The sequence below is a fragment of the Diadema antillarum genome, unplaced genomic scaffold (assembly GCF_040938485.1).
Source record: "Diadema antillarum isolate AM-2024a unplaced genomic scaffold, OU_Dant_1.0 scf00000072, whole genome shotgun sequence".
Taxonomy (NCBI): Eukaryota; Metazoa; Echinodermata; class Echinoidea; order Diadematoida; family Diadematidae; genus Diadema; species Diadema antillarum.
The window spans coordinates 1,581,255-1,598,526 of NW_027270961.1; the positions used below are offsets into that span (position 1 = coordinate 1,581,255).

The 17,272-nt window shown below is 38.5% G+C and overlaps 1 protein-coding gene across 1 annotated transcript in view; it reads left to right on the forward strand.

Moving 5' to 3' along the window:
• LOC139717190 (Fanconi anemia group D2 protein-like) overlaps window positions 1-14,667 on the forward strand; it is a 34,322-nt gene extending 19,655 nt beyond the window's left edge. Inside the window, exons 21-29 of the mRNA XM_071628690.1 lie at window positions 2,923-3,036; window positions 5,487-5,614; window positions 7,516-7,615; window positions 8,325-8,447; window positions 9,079-9,280; window positions 9,704-9,853; window positions 11,218-11,364; window positions 11,737-11,865; window positions 14,573-14,667. Of these exons, the coding sequence (XP_071484791.1) occupies window positions 2,923-3,036; window positions 5,487-5,614; window positions 7,516-7,615; window positions 8,325-8,447; window positions 9,079-9,280; window positions 9,704-9,853; window positions 11,218-11,364; window positions 11,737-11,865; window positions 14,573-14,638 (1,159 nt within the window). The 3' untranslated portion in view covers window positions 14,639-14,667. The remainder of the gene's footprint in view (window positions 1-2,922; window positions 3,037-5,486; window positions 5,615-7,515; window positions 7,616-8,324; window positions 8,448-9,078; window positions 9,281-9,703; window positions 9,854-11,217; window positions 11,365-11,736; window positions 11,866-14,572) is intronic.
• Window positions 14,668-17,272: the final 2,605 nt, after the last annotated feature.

Sequence of the window (17,272 nt, forward strand, 5' to 3'; positions counted from 1 at the left end):
AATTCAAGCTCTGAAGGCAAACAAAGGTCACTTTGATAGAAAAATGGAACTATCCACCGAAGCAAAACAGGAGCTTCAGTGGTGGGTAGAGAACATTCACACTGCCTTCGCACCAATCCAAAGAAAGAAAGCAGATCTAGAATTGCGCTCAGATGCCAGTGGGGCAGGATGGGGCGCCACAAACCTCCACAGTAGTACTGGGGGAAGATGGAGTGAGAAGGAACTACATAATGCAAAGCATAGTGGCATCAATTATCTTGAATTAGTTGCGGCTGGGCATGGTCTCAAGTCGTACTGCAAAGAACTAAGAGATGTGCATGTTTTGCTGCGTGTAGACAACACTACAGCTGTAGCATACCTAAACAACATGGGAGGCGTTAAGTCCCCTAACTGTAATGATGCCGCAAAAGAAATTTGGAAATGGTGCATACATAAGCACATTTGGATCACTGCGTCCCACATTCCTGGAAAATTAAATGTAGAAGCGGACCACAGGTCAAGACAGTTTAATGATGGGTCTGAATGGATGCTAAATCCAGCAAAATTCCAGGAAATTGCCAGTCACTATGGTACCCCAGAAATCGACTTGTTTGCATCAAGGCTAAATAAACAAGTAGAAAGATATGTAGCATGGCAGCCAGACCCAGAGGCAGAAAATGTAGATGCCTTCACACTCGATTGGGGTCCATTGGATTTCTATGCCTTTCCTCCTTTCTGTCTTATCTCAAGATGCCTACAAAAAATTAGGCAGGACAAAGCAAAAGGCATCGTAGTTGTACCAAACTGGCCCACCCAACCATGGTTCCCTGTACTAATGTCCCTGACCACTGAAAGACCAATGTTATTAAGACATAGTGCAAAGTTGCTTACGCTCCCGGGAACGGGAGAACCTCACCCCCTGCATGACAGACTTGATCTGCTCTGTTTCAGGTGCTGCGAAAACCCCTAAGCAGAGATGGACTGAATTCAAGAACAGTTGACATCATCGCAGCATCGTGGCGAAAATCTACAAAAAAGCAGTATGGGGTTTACATCAGGAAATGGAAGTCCTTTTGTACAAAGCGTAGTTTGAACTATCTAACAGCACAAGCAAAGGACGTGCTGGAATTTTTAAGTGTTCTTTTTTATGATGAAAGTTGTAGTTACAGTGTTATCAACAGTGCACGTAGTGCACTTTCTTCGTTTTTGATATTGGAGGATAATTGTCCAGTTGGAAAACATCCACTCATTTCGCGTTTCGTTAAAGGTGTTTTTCATCTTCGCCCACCGTTACCCAGATATCGTGAGATTTGGGATGTGAACATAGTGTTTAATAAACTTCGTAGGTGGGCACCTGCAAAGACACTTTCTTTGAAAGTGTTGACCTGGAAACTGTGCACATTAATGGCCTTAGTTTCTGCGCAGAGAGTACAGTCGCTGCACAATCTTCACCTCGACCACATGCAGCTAAAAACCAGCGGTGCGCAATTTGTTTTCAAGGACCTCTTAAAGCACAGCAGGCCAGGAAACGCTAACCTCAATTTGTCGATGAGGGCCTTCCCACCAGACAGACGACTGTGTGTGGTGAACTATCTGCAGCACTACATCAAGCGAACAAGCACATTACGAGGCAAGGAGCGCTACCTGTTCATTAGCTTCAAGAAGCCTCATCATCGCGTGACATCACAAACCATAGCCAGGTGGATCAAGAGCACGCTTTCAGCTGCAGGGATAAATACTCAGGTTTACGCAGCCCACTCTACCCGAGCAGCTACGACATCAGCCGCAAGGTGTGCGGATTTGCCCATCAGTCAAATTCTGGCACAAGCAGGCTGGGCTGGAGAAAGGACATTTAGAAATTTCTACAACAAACCACTGGAAACGAGGTGAAGTTATGCTGCAGCTGTGATCCTGAGCAAAAGCAATCCACAGCTGTACCACCAGAATTAATGGCAGCCAGCCCCACATTGACTACAGGGCCATTTAATGCAGGTACAACGTGTAAATACCTACTGCATAGATACGCCATTAATTTACATAGGCCGTTCATGGCTAACGGCTTTAAAATCTCTTGTCAACGTAATCCCTGACGGAATTACGAAGTATAATTGATAGATTAAACGAGAACTTACCTGTTTGTAGTTTGATCTCAATTATATGAGTAATATTACGGAAGGGATTACGTCCCTCCCTTCCCTCCCTGTGTATTCAAACTACAGTGGAAAGTTCTCGTTGATCTATGTTTTCGTTAGCCATGACCGGTTTTCTACGAATATTGGGGAATCTGCGCATGCGTCAGCGGGTCTCTCTTGTCAACGTAATCCCTTCCGTAATATTACTCATATAATTGAGATCAAACTACAAACAGGTAAGTTCTCGTTTAATCTATCAATTATCCTTCCATGAAAACCCACCATATATGCAAAATTCATTCACTGAAAACAAATGTAATCTGTGTAACATGTTTCTGCTTTTGCTCTGCCAGAGAAGAGAGTACCAATTTGCAATGAATTAACTGTTGATGATGCATCTAAATAGCTGAAAACTCCAATATCCCAAATCCATTAAAGAGTAGTGTAGATACGAGTACTGTAGGACTAGGAGTTACAAAATTTAATTTTAACCCATTGAGGATAAGTTCCGAGTATACTCGGGCACTTATCTATGGGAAGTGCTTGTAGCAAAATCAAATCGTCCTCAAAAGGTTAAAAGTTGCTATGTTTTGCAATCTTGTGAGTGACAGAAATAGTATGTGATGCATTCATCCTCAAGTCTACAACAGGCAAGATGCTGTGTGCTTCTCATGATAGTGGAGATAGAAGTTACTAAATGAGAATGAGGATATTCAGTGCTCCGTTATGAGATATTTGCATATAATTATACAGATGATCTTGATATTGTCTACAATGATCTTTGTATGTTGGAATGTTCACTGTTTTACAGGAGTGGTTTTGTATCATCAGAGAACCAGAGTATGATAGAAGAAGCTCTGAGCACACTGAGTTCTCGTATTGCTGATGCAGGGAAGACGACCTTCTCAGAAGCAGAGATTCTCAAGTATGTCATTTCTTTTTCTGTTTTTACTTTTTATGTAACACTAACCTTAATGGAATAATAATGATTGCATATACATGTAGTTAGTCAGGAAAACAAAATTATAATTTCTTGAAAAAGTGAGGTAGTTTGCAGGTATAAAGTAACATAATGAAAAGAAACATCAATATTGACAAGATAAATGTAACAAAACAAAATAATAGAGTGAAATTTGTTGCAATTAACATCTAGATACATACAGCACCATTATGTAAGAGGACAAGCTGTGGAAAAACCTTCACTGAGTGCAGTAGCTGTGATGAAATCAACACACTGATGAGTGAAATAACAATATTTTTCTTGACTTGGAAATACCATGTATCACACTGCATTTTTGCTGTTGACACCATTTTCTAAAGGTTTCATTTGGGATTTATCTCATACCTTTGATCTTTTTAGCTCACCTGAGCCAAAGGCTCAAGTGAGCTATTGCGATCGCCCTTCGTCCGGCGTCCGTCGTGCGTCGTGCGTCGTGCGTCGTGCGTCGTGCGTCGTCCGTCGTCCGTCGTGCGTCGTCCGTCGTCCGTCGTGCGTCGTGCGTAAACTTTTTACATTTTCATCTTCTTCTTGAAAACCCCAAGACCGATTTTCATCAAACTTGGCAGGTAGCATCCCTAGGGGGTTAGGAACTCAATTTGTTAAAATGGGCACCATGCCCCACCCAGGGGGCCCCCAGGGGGGCCCAAACCCCCCAAAATTAAGGAATCTGTAAAAATCTTCTTCTCTAGAACCAGAAGTGATAGAGCTAAGTTAATACTATGAGTTAGTACATTGATGACTGTAGTTTCAAGTTTGTTCATGGCAGAATCAGGGGTGCCCCCCTTGGGACCCAGGGGAGGGGGGTGGGGAAGGGTTCTAATGGGGCCTAAATTGTACATTTTCATCTTCTTCTTGAGAACCCCATGACCCATTTTCACCAAACTTGGCAGGTAGCATCCCTAGGGGGTTAGGAACTCAATTTGTTAAAATGGGCACCATGCCCCACCTAGGGGGCCCCCAGGGGGCCCAAACCCCCCAAAATTAAGGAATCCGCAAAAATCTTCTTCTCTAGAACCAGAAGTGATAGAGCTAAGTTAATACTATGAGTTAGTACATTGATGACTGTAGTTTCAAGTTTGTTCATGGCAGAATCAGGGGTGCCCCCCTTGGGACCCAGGGGAGGGGGTGAGGAGGGGTCCTAATGGGGCCTAAATTGTACATTTTTATCTTCTTCTTGAAAACCCCATGACCCATTTTCACCAAACTTGGCAGGTAGCATCCCTAGGGGGTTAGGAACTCAATTTGTTAAAATGGGCACCATGCCCCACCTAGGGGGCCCCCAGGGGGCCCAAACCCCCCAAAATTAAGGAATCCGCAAAAATCTTCTTCTCTAGAACCAGAAGTGATAGAGCTAAGTTAATACTATGAGTTAGTACATTGATGAGTGTAGTTTCAAGTTTGTTCATGGCAGAATCAGGGGTGCCCCCCTTGGTACCCAGGGGAGGGGGTGAGGAGGGGTCCTAATGGGGCCTAAATTGTACATTTTTATCTTCTTCTTGAAAACCCCATGACCCATTTTCACCAAACTTGGCAGGTAGCATCCCTAGGGGGTTAGGATCTCAATTTGTTAAAATGGGCACCATGCCCAACCCAGGGGGCCCCCAGGGGTCCCAAACCCCCCAAATGAAGGAATCTTTATAAATCTCTAGAATCAGAAGTTATAGAGCTGAGATAATATCATGAGTGAGTACATTAATGACTGTAGTTTCAAGTTTGTTCATAGGAGATCCAGGGGTGCCCCTCTTGGGTAGGGGGGGGGGGGGTGGTTGGAAGGGTCCAAATGGGGGCCTGAATTGTACATTTTCATCTTCTTCCTGAAAATCTCATGATGGATTTTTGTCAAACTTGGCAGGTAGCATCCCTAGGGGGTCAGGATCTCAATTTATCAAAATGGGCACCATGCCCCACCCAGAGGGCCCCAGGGGGCCCCAATCCCCCCAAATTAAGGAATCTTAAAAAAATTGGGCCCTTATTGTACATTTTCATCTTTTACTTGAGAATGCCTGGTCAAATTTTAATTTAGATTAGTGACTGCGTGAAAGGTGAACTTGCGATACTCAGGTGAGCGCTAGACCCGCGGGTCTCTTGTTTGCTGTTTCCTGTGAACAGATGTAATGTGGATAAAGTGCTGTATGCAATAGTTTCCATGGTTACATGTCACGCATGATCCAACACAGTACACTCATATGGCAAGATCACCTCGGAATATTAATGCATCATTCCAGCATGTAGACACTAACCACATCACTGCCCGACCTAAGCCAATAACATGATGTGCGTACATGAAGGCAAAAAGTTGTTGTTGTGTTTTCAGATGTCATAGAAGCTGCTTTGATTCGATGATGGTATTTAACCCGGTATCCATGTCTATCCAGAAATGCCTTCCACTACATAGAGAACTTCTCTGGCACTGTGCCAAAGCTTGGCATTGGAGTCACCATTCTCTCCATTCTTATGACTCTGAACAAGAGGGGAACCACAGGCAAGGCCAGCAAGAAAATAGGTCAGTCAATGTTAGCTCTCTTTGAGTGCCCACTTCATTATCACTCTTCCATCCTCTTCTCTTTAATGAAACATGCTAGAATAAGAGTGGACGGCAGTGATTTCTCCTACTAATGATGAAAAATAAAAGAAGTTTACTCTTGTGCCTGTATCATTTGGTGAAGTCAGAGGCATTTGTGGGTGTGTGTCAGTCAGATTGTTGTTCGTTTGGCCTTAGCACCATAATACACACAACTATCAAGGGAGTACAAGGTGAATACAAGTGCATGTGATGAAGTGAATAACATGGTTGATTAAAGGAATCAAGTGAAAGCATTTGGGATAGCTAAAGATATATTCATATGTCAGATTTGGAGATCATACTACTGTACAGTAATAACAAGTTGGTAAAGTAATAAAACATTGGTAAAATTCTGTCAAACTGTGAGAATTACAGCTGTGAGTCTAACATGCTTTTAAAGGGGATGGCTAGTAACTGATCAGTGGGAATCAGTGGGAATGCCGTTGGATGATTGTTCCAATCCTTGTGGGATTCATTTAAGAGTATATTATATATCTATTGTTGTGTGAAAATTATTTACTTCAGAATGGTCTCATATTCAAGTAATGTGCAGTTTAATGCCCCGTCACTGTACAGGCATGCTAACCTGGAAACATTAAACTGCACATCATTTGAATATGAGACCATTCTGAAGCAAATTATTTTCACACAACAATAGATATATAATGTACTCTTAAATGAATCCCACAAGGATCGGAACAATCATCCCCCAGCATTCCCACTGATTCCCACTGATCAGTTACTAGCCATCCCCTTTAAGATCAAGGCCAGTGGACCAAGCATGTTCTGAAGCATTTATATTTCAATACAATACCTCTAGAAACATCATCTTCCATCATTTATAAATGCAATATAAAAGGATAAGAGACCTGAAGTAATTGAGGCAAAATATTGTGCTTGTATGACGGCACCTTGAAGGACTGGTTATCAGTTGATTTTGTGACTACAGTGGACTCCCGTTATAACAAAGTCCGTGGGACCACTGGTCACCAGCAGTTTTCTTTCATTATATTGAAATTTCTTTGTAACCGAACAAATAAACAATATGAAACATAGAGCAGATAATGTTCTGCCTGAATCTTTACTTTGTTGTAAGCGGAATGTAATTGTAACTGTTCATTTCAACAGGAGTAAACTGTACCAATGTTACATTGCCTCACGTTTTTGTGTTGCTATAGTTTAACAAGTCAGATATGTGTAAAACGAGAGGATATCGCTTCACACGATGAGATTTGTTGCTGCATAGTCTGTCACACCAGAACACCATTCTTCCTGTGATTTTGAATGCATGTTTTTGAAGAATTCTAGATCATTTTTCCAATCCCTCCACTGGCTCCCCATCCATCAACGTATCACTTTTAAAATCCTCCTTATTGTTTACAAGATATGTAATAATCTTGCCCCATCTTATCTTACAGATTTAATTTCCTTCCGCTCCTCCACTTCAACCCGTTCTCTTCGTTCTTCCTCCGCTCTCCAATTATCACGTGGTCCCCGCACCTGTACACGTTATGGTGATAGGGCCTTTTCAGTTATTTCCCCACTTCTTTGGAATGAACTCCCTTTTTATATTCGTAACGCTGAAAATGTTGATAGGTTTAAGTCATTGTTGAAAACTCATCTGTTTACACAACCTTAATTTTGCTGTTGTTGTTGTTGCTGTCGTTATTATAATATGTACATAATGCTGTATTTTGTTTTTACGTTATATATATTATTTTTTCCCCGATTTGATGCGCTTAGAAACATCAGTATTAAGCGCTATATAAATGTTATTCATTATCATTATCATTATCATTATCATGACTGACCCTGTATGATGACAAAAATCTGTGTTTCAGCTTCTTTGGCTGAGTCTTTGCTGAAGAGAGATTGGATGTCTGAAGATGGACTTCCACTGAAAGGAGCAGAGCACAATGAACAGCTGCAGCAAGTCTTAGAGTGAGTCTAGGCATTTCAAATATAGTATCAAATATTGTCTATGGCTTAGCACTTTTGTCCAAAGTGTAGTTTGTTTGTTTGTTTGTCATTGTTTTAATTTGATATGCTGTCATAAGTTTAATAATTCTTATTTGTTATCATTACTTGTTGCATGTAGATGTTGTTTCTTGTTCAAAATTAGGCTGGATTCTGATGTGGTTGTTACAAGTATAGTTATGTATTAATTTCTTTGTCCCAAACATGCCCTAAGTTTTCATTGTGAGAAATCAAAAATTTGAATTATGTGTCTCCCATATATTTTTAGAATCAATTCAGATTGCATCCCGAGTTTCATATCAAAACAAATTAAGAAAGTGAGATATGTCATGTGGCCAGTCAGAGATCACAATAGACAATGAATATGGCAGGAAGTTGTAGAAAATGAATGTCTACCTGGTTCTCCGCTTCTCTTATTTCATAGATTATTTTTCACAACTATTCAACTGAGGAATTCTGATATCACTGAATGAAATAAATCCAGAATGAAAAAAAAAAACAAGAACAAAAACATGCTCTTTCTTACCATTGTCTGCAATTGTGTAGAGAAGTTGTGCTATGGCTGCAGTTACAGATATCAGTGTTTTTGTTTTAGTATGCTTCAACTTGATAGTGTGTGAAGGTGTGTACCATTCACTGTGGAGATGAGTCAATCTCTATGTGTTTGCTACAGGACCTATCTACACCATGTGGAGGATCCGCTGTCCACCATTGAGATGTTGACCACTGAAGCCATTCCAGAGTTACTCCAAGGAAATAAGAATATAGTATCAGCCCTCTTCCCAACTCTCAGCAGGTAGATAGAATGATACAGATATTTCTCCAAATTAAAGGAAACTAAACTTTATCTATTTGGCATGGATTTATTTTGTATCAGTCCTGCCCTGTTTTGTTTGTTTGTTTGTTTTTTGAGGGGATGGGGGTAAGGGTATGTATGTATTTTATATCTGTCATGCATGGATAATGAATGAAGATGAATTAAGTATAATATCTTTTAATTTTTTTTCACCTCAGTTTACTTTGAAAAAAGAAAAGCCTCAGAACGGTTGAAAGAAAATACTTCTCCACCTTCTTCCCTTGGTTATTTGCCATCACCCCTGATCATCTTAACTAAACATGTTTTCCCCTTTAATATGCTTATTTCCTCTGGCTCATACCTAGTAATCGTTATGGTTTTTCATTTTACACAAGAAGCTCTGTTAGCCTGATTCAAAGTACAAATTTGTAAATGAGGATAAAAGATGAACCTTGCTATTAAATGTCAGAATAATGAATGAACAGGAAGTATGAACATCTTTAGCTACATAATGACATTGCAGTTAATCATGTTTAAGTCTGTTGTGCTGTAGAAGGCAAAATAGGAATGAAAAAGTTTTATTTTGTTATGATGATATGTAGTGATTGCATGGTTTCCCTTCTCCCATCAGGAATTCACTCAGCTGTTATTATCACACCATGCTGAAGGAACTGGTCTCTAATGTCCAGCGTCTTCAGCCATCTCTCCAGTCATCAGCTGATGACCAGGGAGAAGTCTTTGACCGCTGGAGGTCTGCGGTCAAGGTCTTTGGAGGACTGGTTGGCATCATCAAGGCTTTTGATATGAGGACCAACTTAAAGTCACTCCTTAAGGTAGACTCACCATAATGTGTCTTGAGTCTTGTTTGTATGCAAGTGTCGTTTAGCTGCATTCAGTGAGATATTGTTCATTGCCTCATGAATAATAGATATATTTGTTTGTTTGATTTTGTTGTTTTTCCTTATAACTGTTTATGTATGACAGGATAAACCTTTGACACATTCAACTCCAGTAGCACCGTAGATGACACATGGTAGTAAGACAGTGTTGCCTGATGTTAACCTTATTCAATATTGCTATGATATTTACTGTGAAACTTGTTGAAACTTGAAGACATTGAAGTGATGAATAAATACCAATTGCTTGACTTCAGTTGAGAGTTGTATGAAGCTGTATTTAGTTGCATTTTTCCTCACTTATGTGTGAAATATATCGAGATGGCTTAATTTTTTTCCCCCTGATCTTCTCATCCCCAGTATGGGCGTGTCTTCCTGGAAGTCTTCCTACGGCAGGGGATGCCCCTCATGGATAAGTTGTTCAGGACACAGAGGGATGATGTTCAGTCACTGCTGAAAATATTGCAGCAGGGTACGAGATCTCTGCAGCATGTTTGCAGTCACTCCAAGGTAAGGCATTTATTATACCAACGTATGAAGGATGTGCTAATAGGCGCAATATTATATATTGTATAATAATGATATCATGCAATATTGATAATACATACATACAATTTCTATAGCTCCATTTTCCATTCTGATTAAATGCTCAAGGCGCTTTGCACCAAAGCAAACGACTGAAAATACATACATCATAAAAGAAGAAGACGAAAAAGAAGACATAAAAATCTGTCTTCAAAACACACTGTAATGAACGAAATTGTACAAGTTTAGATATGTTATTATCTAAACCTGTACTTCTGTCTCTTGCTTTGAACCGGAAACCTTGAGTGCCAATTAACTAAAAAGTAGGTCATCATGCGTAACAAAATACCAATCAGCAGACATGAATTATTATTTCATTTTTTTTTATAGTGATATCTATATTCCACAGAATGCACATTACCAGATATTGCAAATATGTGACCCGCTACAACAAAAGGATCCTAAAGTCGCTGACGGCCGAGCCGAGAAAATCGAGTTTGAATTCACATCATCAAAATTGGTCAAAACAATCAGATTTCTGTTTTTTGCGTAATTTTGTAGTCTAATGTTTTATCCGTCATCTTCCGAAATTTCGAAGCTAAATGATCAATGGAAAGGCAAGAAATCAGTGTTTTTCAGGGTAATGATTTTCCGACTTTCAATGTAAGAGAAACGTGTCCGAAGATTTGAATTTAGCGCCGCAGCTAGACTCCTCCCCTAGCAACGAGGGAGTGATCTTATTGGTCTGTGCATGGCATCCTGATTACCGATTGGTCGTACATGGACCGCTAACGCTAAGCTTGAATGAACATGGCGGAGGTCGCTAGGAGCATGTCTTCTATTGTCAAGTGGTGAAAACTGTCTTGACCATGATAGCGTCGGTAGGACAACTTTGAAGGCGTTTTTCTCAAAACTCTGATTTCCTCAACCACTTGACATGCGCTGATAAAACCATCGATATCTCCGCAACCAAATATTCCTATGAGTTGTACTATGTATGAAATTAAAGTAAAAGAGTATGGGAATAATGTCATGCCATTTTCAGAAAAGTGTCCTCCACTGACTTTCGGATCCTTTTGTTGTAGCGGGTCACATATTCACTTTTACTGATGATTTTTTAAAGATATGTATTTGGAAAAGAATGGACTCATACTTTTCATTAGCTTTAAATATATTTACTTCAAAATACATGATGAACCGCACATGCCTGTTTGATGCATACAGGCTACATGGGAGATCCATTCTCCATACTGTCTGTCATTGAGTGTTTGTTTCCCACATCAGGTTGTTAAGACAGTGCTATTCTTTATATGCTGTGTGTCATCACTGAATTTCTTTGCCCACATCAGGTTGCCAAGGACATTGCTTTGACTAGCCATGTGCCACAAATGAAGAAACTTTTGGAGCAGTTTGTGTACCGAGTCAAAGCCATGCTTACGCTTCACAACTGTCTCGATGCATTTTGGGTCGGCAATTTAAAGAACAGAGACTTGAAGGTACAGTATGTCCCTAATATTCTACAAATCTTTCTTCTCAATGGTATTGTGAGGTCATGTGAGGTACTCTTTTATGGATTTTGCCCTGTTAGATACCTAAGACTTGGTAGATTTCATCCTAAAGAGCTTTTCTTTTTCTTGCAATGTAAAGATATATATGTTTAGCAAAGATAACAGAAAAAAGACATCCTGAAATGTAGACTAGCGCTCTTTCCATCATTAGACTAATGCCAATCTTTGACTACCCATTCATTCATACTTGTTTCATTGTTTGATACAACATTTTGAGTTAACTAATAACCAGTTGTGTTTCAGTTGACATTATTCAGACAGCTGTGTGCCCTCTGTATCCTCTGTTTCTCTGTAACACAGGGAGATGAGATTCCGTCCCAGATGTCGCGTGCAGACACGGAGGAAGATGAAGAGGAGGAGGAGGAGGATGGCGATTTGGGAAGTCAGCTGCTCTCTTCAGATGACAGTGATGATGAAGGTGACAAAGAGGTCAGTAGAAAGTCATGTTGGAAAATTTGCATGAGATATATTTGCTTTCATTGCATGATCAAGTTTTAATTGTTAATTGTGATGACACTCTAGTTCAGGGATTGCTTTAGAATGCATCATTCTTATGGGATACTTTTCAGTAAAGTTATAGAGGCAAAGAGATAAGTGGAAATACTCTGATTTTGAATAACATTGTGTAGCATTTGTAATGTAGTCTTTATACTTTAGTTTTTACAAAACCCCATTGAGATTTTCTGTCATATTCCATATTCTCCTCCAACGGCCAGTTTTGTGTGGAGTTAGAAAATAATCTTTTGAAAAAGTCAAAATGATTTTCAAATGTTGGTAAAAGTGCTTTAATTTTGAATGCTGCCAGAGAGATTGTTAATGTTCTGTATTTGAGCCTGTTATGCTAAAGTGAGCACTGGAACCACCAAGTCTGAGTTGTCCTCCTCAAGTGATAATCATTCTAGTGGTGGTAAAAAGATATGAATACAGATATTTCTGTAATTCTTTCCTAGATTAAACCGTTGAGGATGAGCTGATTTTGCTATAACACACTGTCATTGTAGACTCCTGCCCGAGTATACTTGAGACTAGTTTTCAGTTGGATAAGACTACCATAACCTGGAGATTGTTACTATGTCTATTGTTGAAAGAAATGAAATAATGCTTGTCTTTTTATAAATGGATCTGAAAGCAGTTCTCAAAACTTAAGCATCTAAGTTAATTGATAGCCATTGCATTGAATTGAAATACTCAGAAAGTCTCCAAACGAAAGTCATTGTTATTATTTCAAGTATCCCAAAATGTTTTTTATCATGCCTCCACCAACGAAGTGGCCGGAGGCATTATGTTTTCGGGTCGTCCGTCCGTCCGTCCGTCCGTCTGTCCGTCCGTCCGTCCGTCCGTACGTCCATCCCGTTTTGTTTTTGTCAACATCTCAAGAACCGTGAGGTGGTTTTGCATCAAACTTGAGGGTATATCCTGGGGGGATAATACTTTGTTTGGATTTTAGGGTCACGGGGTCAAAGGTCAAAGGTCAAAGGTCACAGATTATTTTGTGAAAAAAAGGTTGAAATTTCATGTTTTTCTCCATATCAAGGCATTCAAGGTATCTTCATGGAACTTAGTATATATGCATGTACCGATGGGCAGTGATTATCTAGGGAAGTTGGGGGTTATGGGTCAAAGGTCAGGGGGTCAAAGGTCAAGGTCAACTCCTCAAAATATCACTACTTTCCTTATATTTATGCAATGCCTGAAGGATTTTTTAAAACTTGATGTATGCATGTATTACCCAATATATATTCTGTGGGAAGTTTCTTGCCAAAAGGTCAAAGGTCAAAAGGTCAAAGGTCAAGTGAAAGTACTAAATTGCACTTTTTCCTCCATATCTCGAAAGTAACTCAAGGTATCATCGTGAAACTTACATATTTATGCATGTTCTACCTGACAGTGATTCTCTTTGGAGCTGTGAGGTCAAAGGTCAAAGGCCAGGTTTAGATAATACTATTTTACCATTTGATACTGAAATTATACTTTTTCTCAATACCTTGAAAATTACACAATACATTAACTTATAAAAGGGTCAAAAGTCAAGTAAAAATCATCAGTTCCTCAAATACCTGCACTCTGACGTTTTAATCATTCATCCAATTGAACCTAGTTCTAGGAAAGTGAACATTCAGCACATTTGTGGCAAACCTGTCATTCTAATATTTGCCAATTGTGTGAAACTGTCATCACACATCGTCAAGACATTGTACTATAAAAATATTAGGAGAACCATGCATTATGGCGGAGGCATACCAGTCGCCGTAGTGATATTTCTTAGTTAATCATATTATCACAATACTGGTCATTATGGCCATTCCAACGCAATGTTTGCCTTACTTTTGTTCTCTATTTTCTATGGTCTGTGCTTTGTTATGCATCACCCTCTGTTGATATATTTGTGTATTTGTAATGTTTGGTGGAGCTTCTTATTAACAGTTGTCGTTAAAAGCATTCAGTATTGTAGTTATCATCAAGGTACTGTTAAAGGTCCTGTTTACCTTTGGGAGTAGTAGTGATTTGAAAAAAAAAAATGTTCAAGATATCACATTTGATGCATATATGTAGGTTTCTTGTATCACGAAACATCCTTCCATGTAAAAATTTTGCTATAAATCATAAAATATCTGTTCCAAAAGTAAAACCTTTTTGTAGCTCTTACTTTATTCCACTGCTAGTGATCTGACAAGTGTAAAGTCATTGTTTATTTGTTTTGCTTTGTCCTTTTTCTCTGTTTTGTTTTGTTTAGTAAATATTGTTGATTTCTTGTATTTTGTTTAAGTTGTTAAAGCACTTTGCATCTGTTAAGAAAGAGCGCTATATAGATATTGGTTATTATTATTATTATTATTATTATTATTATTATTATTATTAATATTATTATTAATATTATTATTATCATTATTAAGTACAAGGAGATATCAGTATTTTTCTCAATAAACCATAACTGTAGACCTTCTAGTCTGGAAACATTCTTATTATAACTATTGTTCACATTTTGTTTGTTTAGTGATACTTAACATAGATTTTACAGATTTAAATTTACAGAGGTTATTTCTCTCCCTAACACACATTTCAGAACTATTTTGAAGCGCTAATGCTGGGTTTTTGTTTCATCTGCAAATGGTAAATTATACCTTTAATGTTACAGGAGGAGGCTGCTCCAGCAAAAGGCAATCAGTCAGACAGTGAGGTGTCCTGCAGTGAAAGTTTCTGATCTCCAGGATTATCACCTAGCAACAGGAGCTGAATCAACTCTTCCTTAACGTGTGGCTTCAAGTACAATGACCCGGTAATGCTGCCATCAACACTTGCAGTGATTATGGTCCTTGAAATCAGTCATTACCAGCAGGTACAACTCAAATTTATGACATAGTTTGGGTAGCTAGGGAGACTAGCTGTGGAATGTTGTCTTCTGGGGGGTGTTTAATCAACGTTTGTCAGTGCTGACAAGTTGTCAGTGCTGACAATCACCATAGTAACAGTCAGTGACCAGAGCATCTCATCCAATCAAAACCAAGGATTTGGCTAAAATTGTCAGCGCTGACAACTTGTCAGAGCTGACTATCGTTGATGAAACACCCCCCTGAAGTCTGAAAGTGAAGTTCACAGTGATGGATGATGTACATGTGCTTCCCCTATTTCATAACACTGGCCATTCAGAATGATTGAATACAGTATGTCTCTCCAAGTTTAACAATTAAACAAGCATTCCTTTGTGTCAGAGGTAGAATCTGACTTGATATCAATCAATTTAATGATTTGTACAGTTTGTACTACATTTCATTCTCTATGTACCTGGCTAGAGAAGAAATAGACTCATATTTCAATTTAGTTACGAACACAAGTGTATCAACCCTAACATTATACTAGTATCCGTGTACATACTTGCATATACTGTGCTTATAGGCAATGTTGGCAAAGATATGACCATATGAATCCGTGTTTGGGGGCCAATAAAAAAGGACAGTCTTGTTATTTTTAAGAGCTTCAGATGTTTGTTGTATTTGAACCCACTTTCCATATCATTTGTCTAGATTAAAGCATTTATAGTTGAATCTTGTCTTGTAAATCAAATGTAACAATGTTCTTTTTCATGAACTCCATGTGCTAGTCTGCAAACATTGCAATGCTCTGAGGACAGCATCATGTGTTGGGGATCGCTAAATGATTGGTTTCACTTGCATTAATCAGCATGGCTCAATTTAATGTGGTTGTTTGGAGGCAACACCAACATCAGCACTAACAAAATATTAAAAACTTTCTTAAGATGAAGCAGTTGCATCCTTCTGAAATGCAGAATGCTTTCAACTTGTATTGGAAAAACATGTGGTGACCATTTGCTTGACAAGTGAAGTTATAAGGATATGTACATATGTATAAATATTATCGTAATTGCTACCATCTGCACATTATCAAGGTGATGAAATGTCAAAATATCTAAGAGATATGGTTCTGTTCTTCTTTGATAGTGCACTTCACTTTGAAGAAAACACCGTGAGACACATTGTTCCACAAGAACAGACTGAAGTTGTCTTCAACATAGGCTGTTTGTCATTTATTGATATTTCACTTTTCATAATTTCTGATCTACATATTCAACATCAAGGTCAAGTCTGAAGTGGGAAGATGTATGAAAGACATTACCATAAAAACCAAGATAATATTTGAGTTCATTCATAAACTGAAAGACATGAAGTTACTTTTTGAAAGAACTCAAAGTGCTCTGCACATCAGCAATAGAATTATTGATACAGTTAAATATGAAAGACTAATACTTTTGCCCTACCAAATGCTTATGACATTTAAGCTTTCAACCAGATACACCTCCAAAAGATATATACAGAACATGAAATTTCCCATGTATACTTACCTTGTAGATTTCAGTAAAAGGTATCAGATCATTTTATTTCTATATCAGTGTACAGATTTTTACACATTTCAAGTTTGTCATATGTATTAAACTTTTGTCATTAAGAAACTTGTAAAGTTTAAATTATAGATTTATGTCGGAAATGATCGCTTCACATCTAAGCTGCTGAATACTTTGAATCGATGGTTAAATTATGGGTTGTCTCTTTCCTTCAGTGTAGCTCTTCCAGGTAAGATTGCGTTGCCGTGTTGCTTTCATTGTGAATCAAGTGTATTTTTCATTACACAGTTAGTTGTTACTTAGCATTCAAAAATGCAATTTCAGAAATATCAAGAGAAAAATGAAAATGAAAGCCAGGGTGTTACCTTGTAAAATACTCAAGAAGCCATGTACTTTCATGACAAACTGAGATTTCTTTAAGCATTACATGGCTGAGCTTGTACAGAAACTGTTTGAAATCTGTACAATATTGCACTAGGTGTTTTAGCTGTACAAGAAACTTCGCTGTGTAACCAACTGACTGCTCATACAGTGGCAAGTATACCCATCATATTATTGTCTATACATACCTACATTGTACTACATATACAATGTATACAATTATGCAACTTGTACTTTCTGTAGAAGTTTGAAGTGTGCATGCAGGCACATGAATTGTAGGCTTTGCATGTATTTTTGCATTTTGCATAATCACAAGATATGTCACAGACTAATAGCAAAACTGATGATTATCAGATAATCTGGGTTAATTTTGTATTAAACAAAAGCAAACCTGCCAAAAAAGAAAGAATGAATATGCATGAATTAAAGTAAGCAAAAGTATAGAATAGTGGAAGGGTTTAAGTCTGAAGTTTCTGGCTTGATTTGGTTCAAGATTCTTGAGATACATGTACATGGCAGAGGGTAAATTCTGTTGAATGCATACATCTAAAGACATATATATTTCTTGAGCATTGTTAATGCATGCAGTGATGAAAT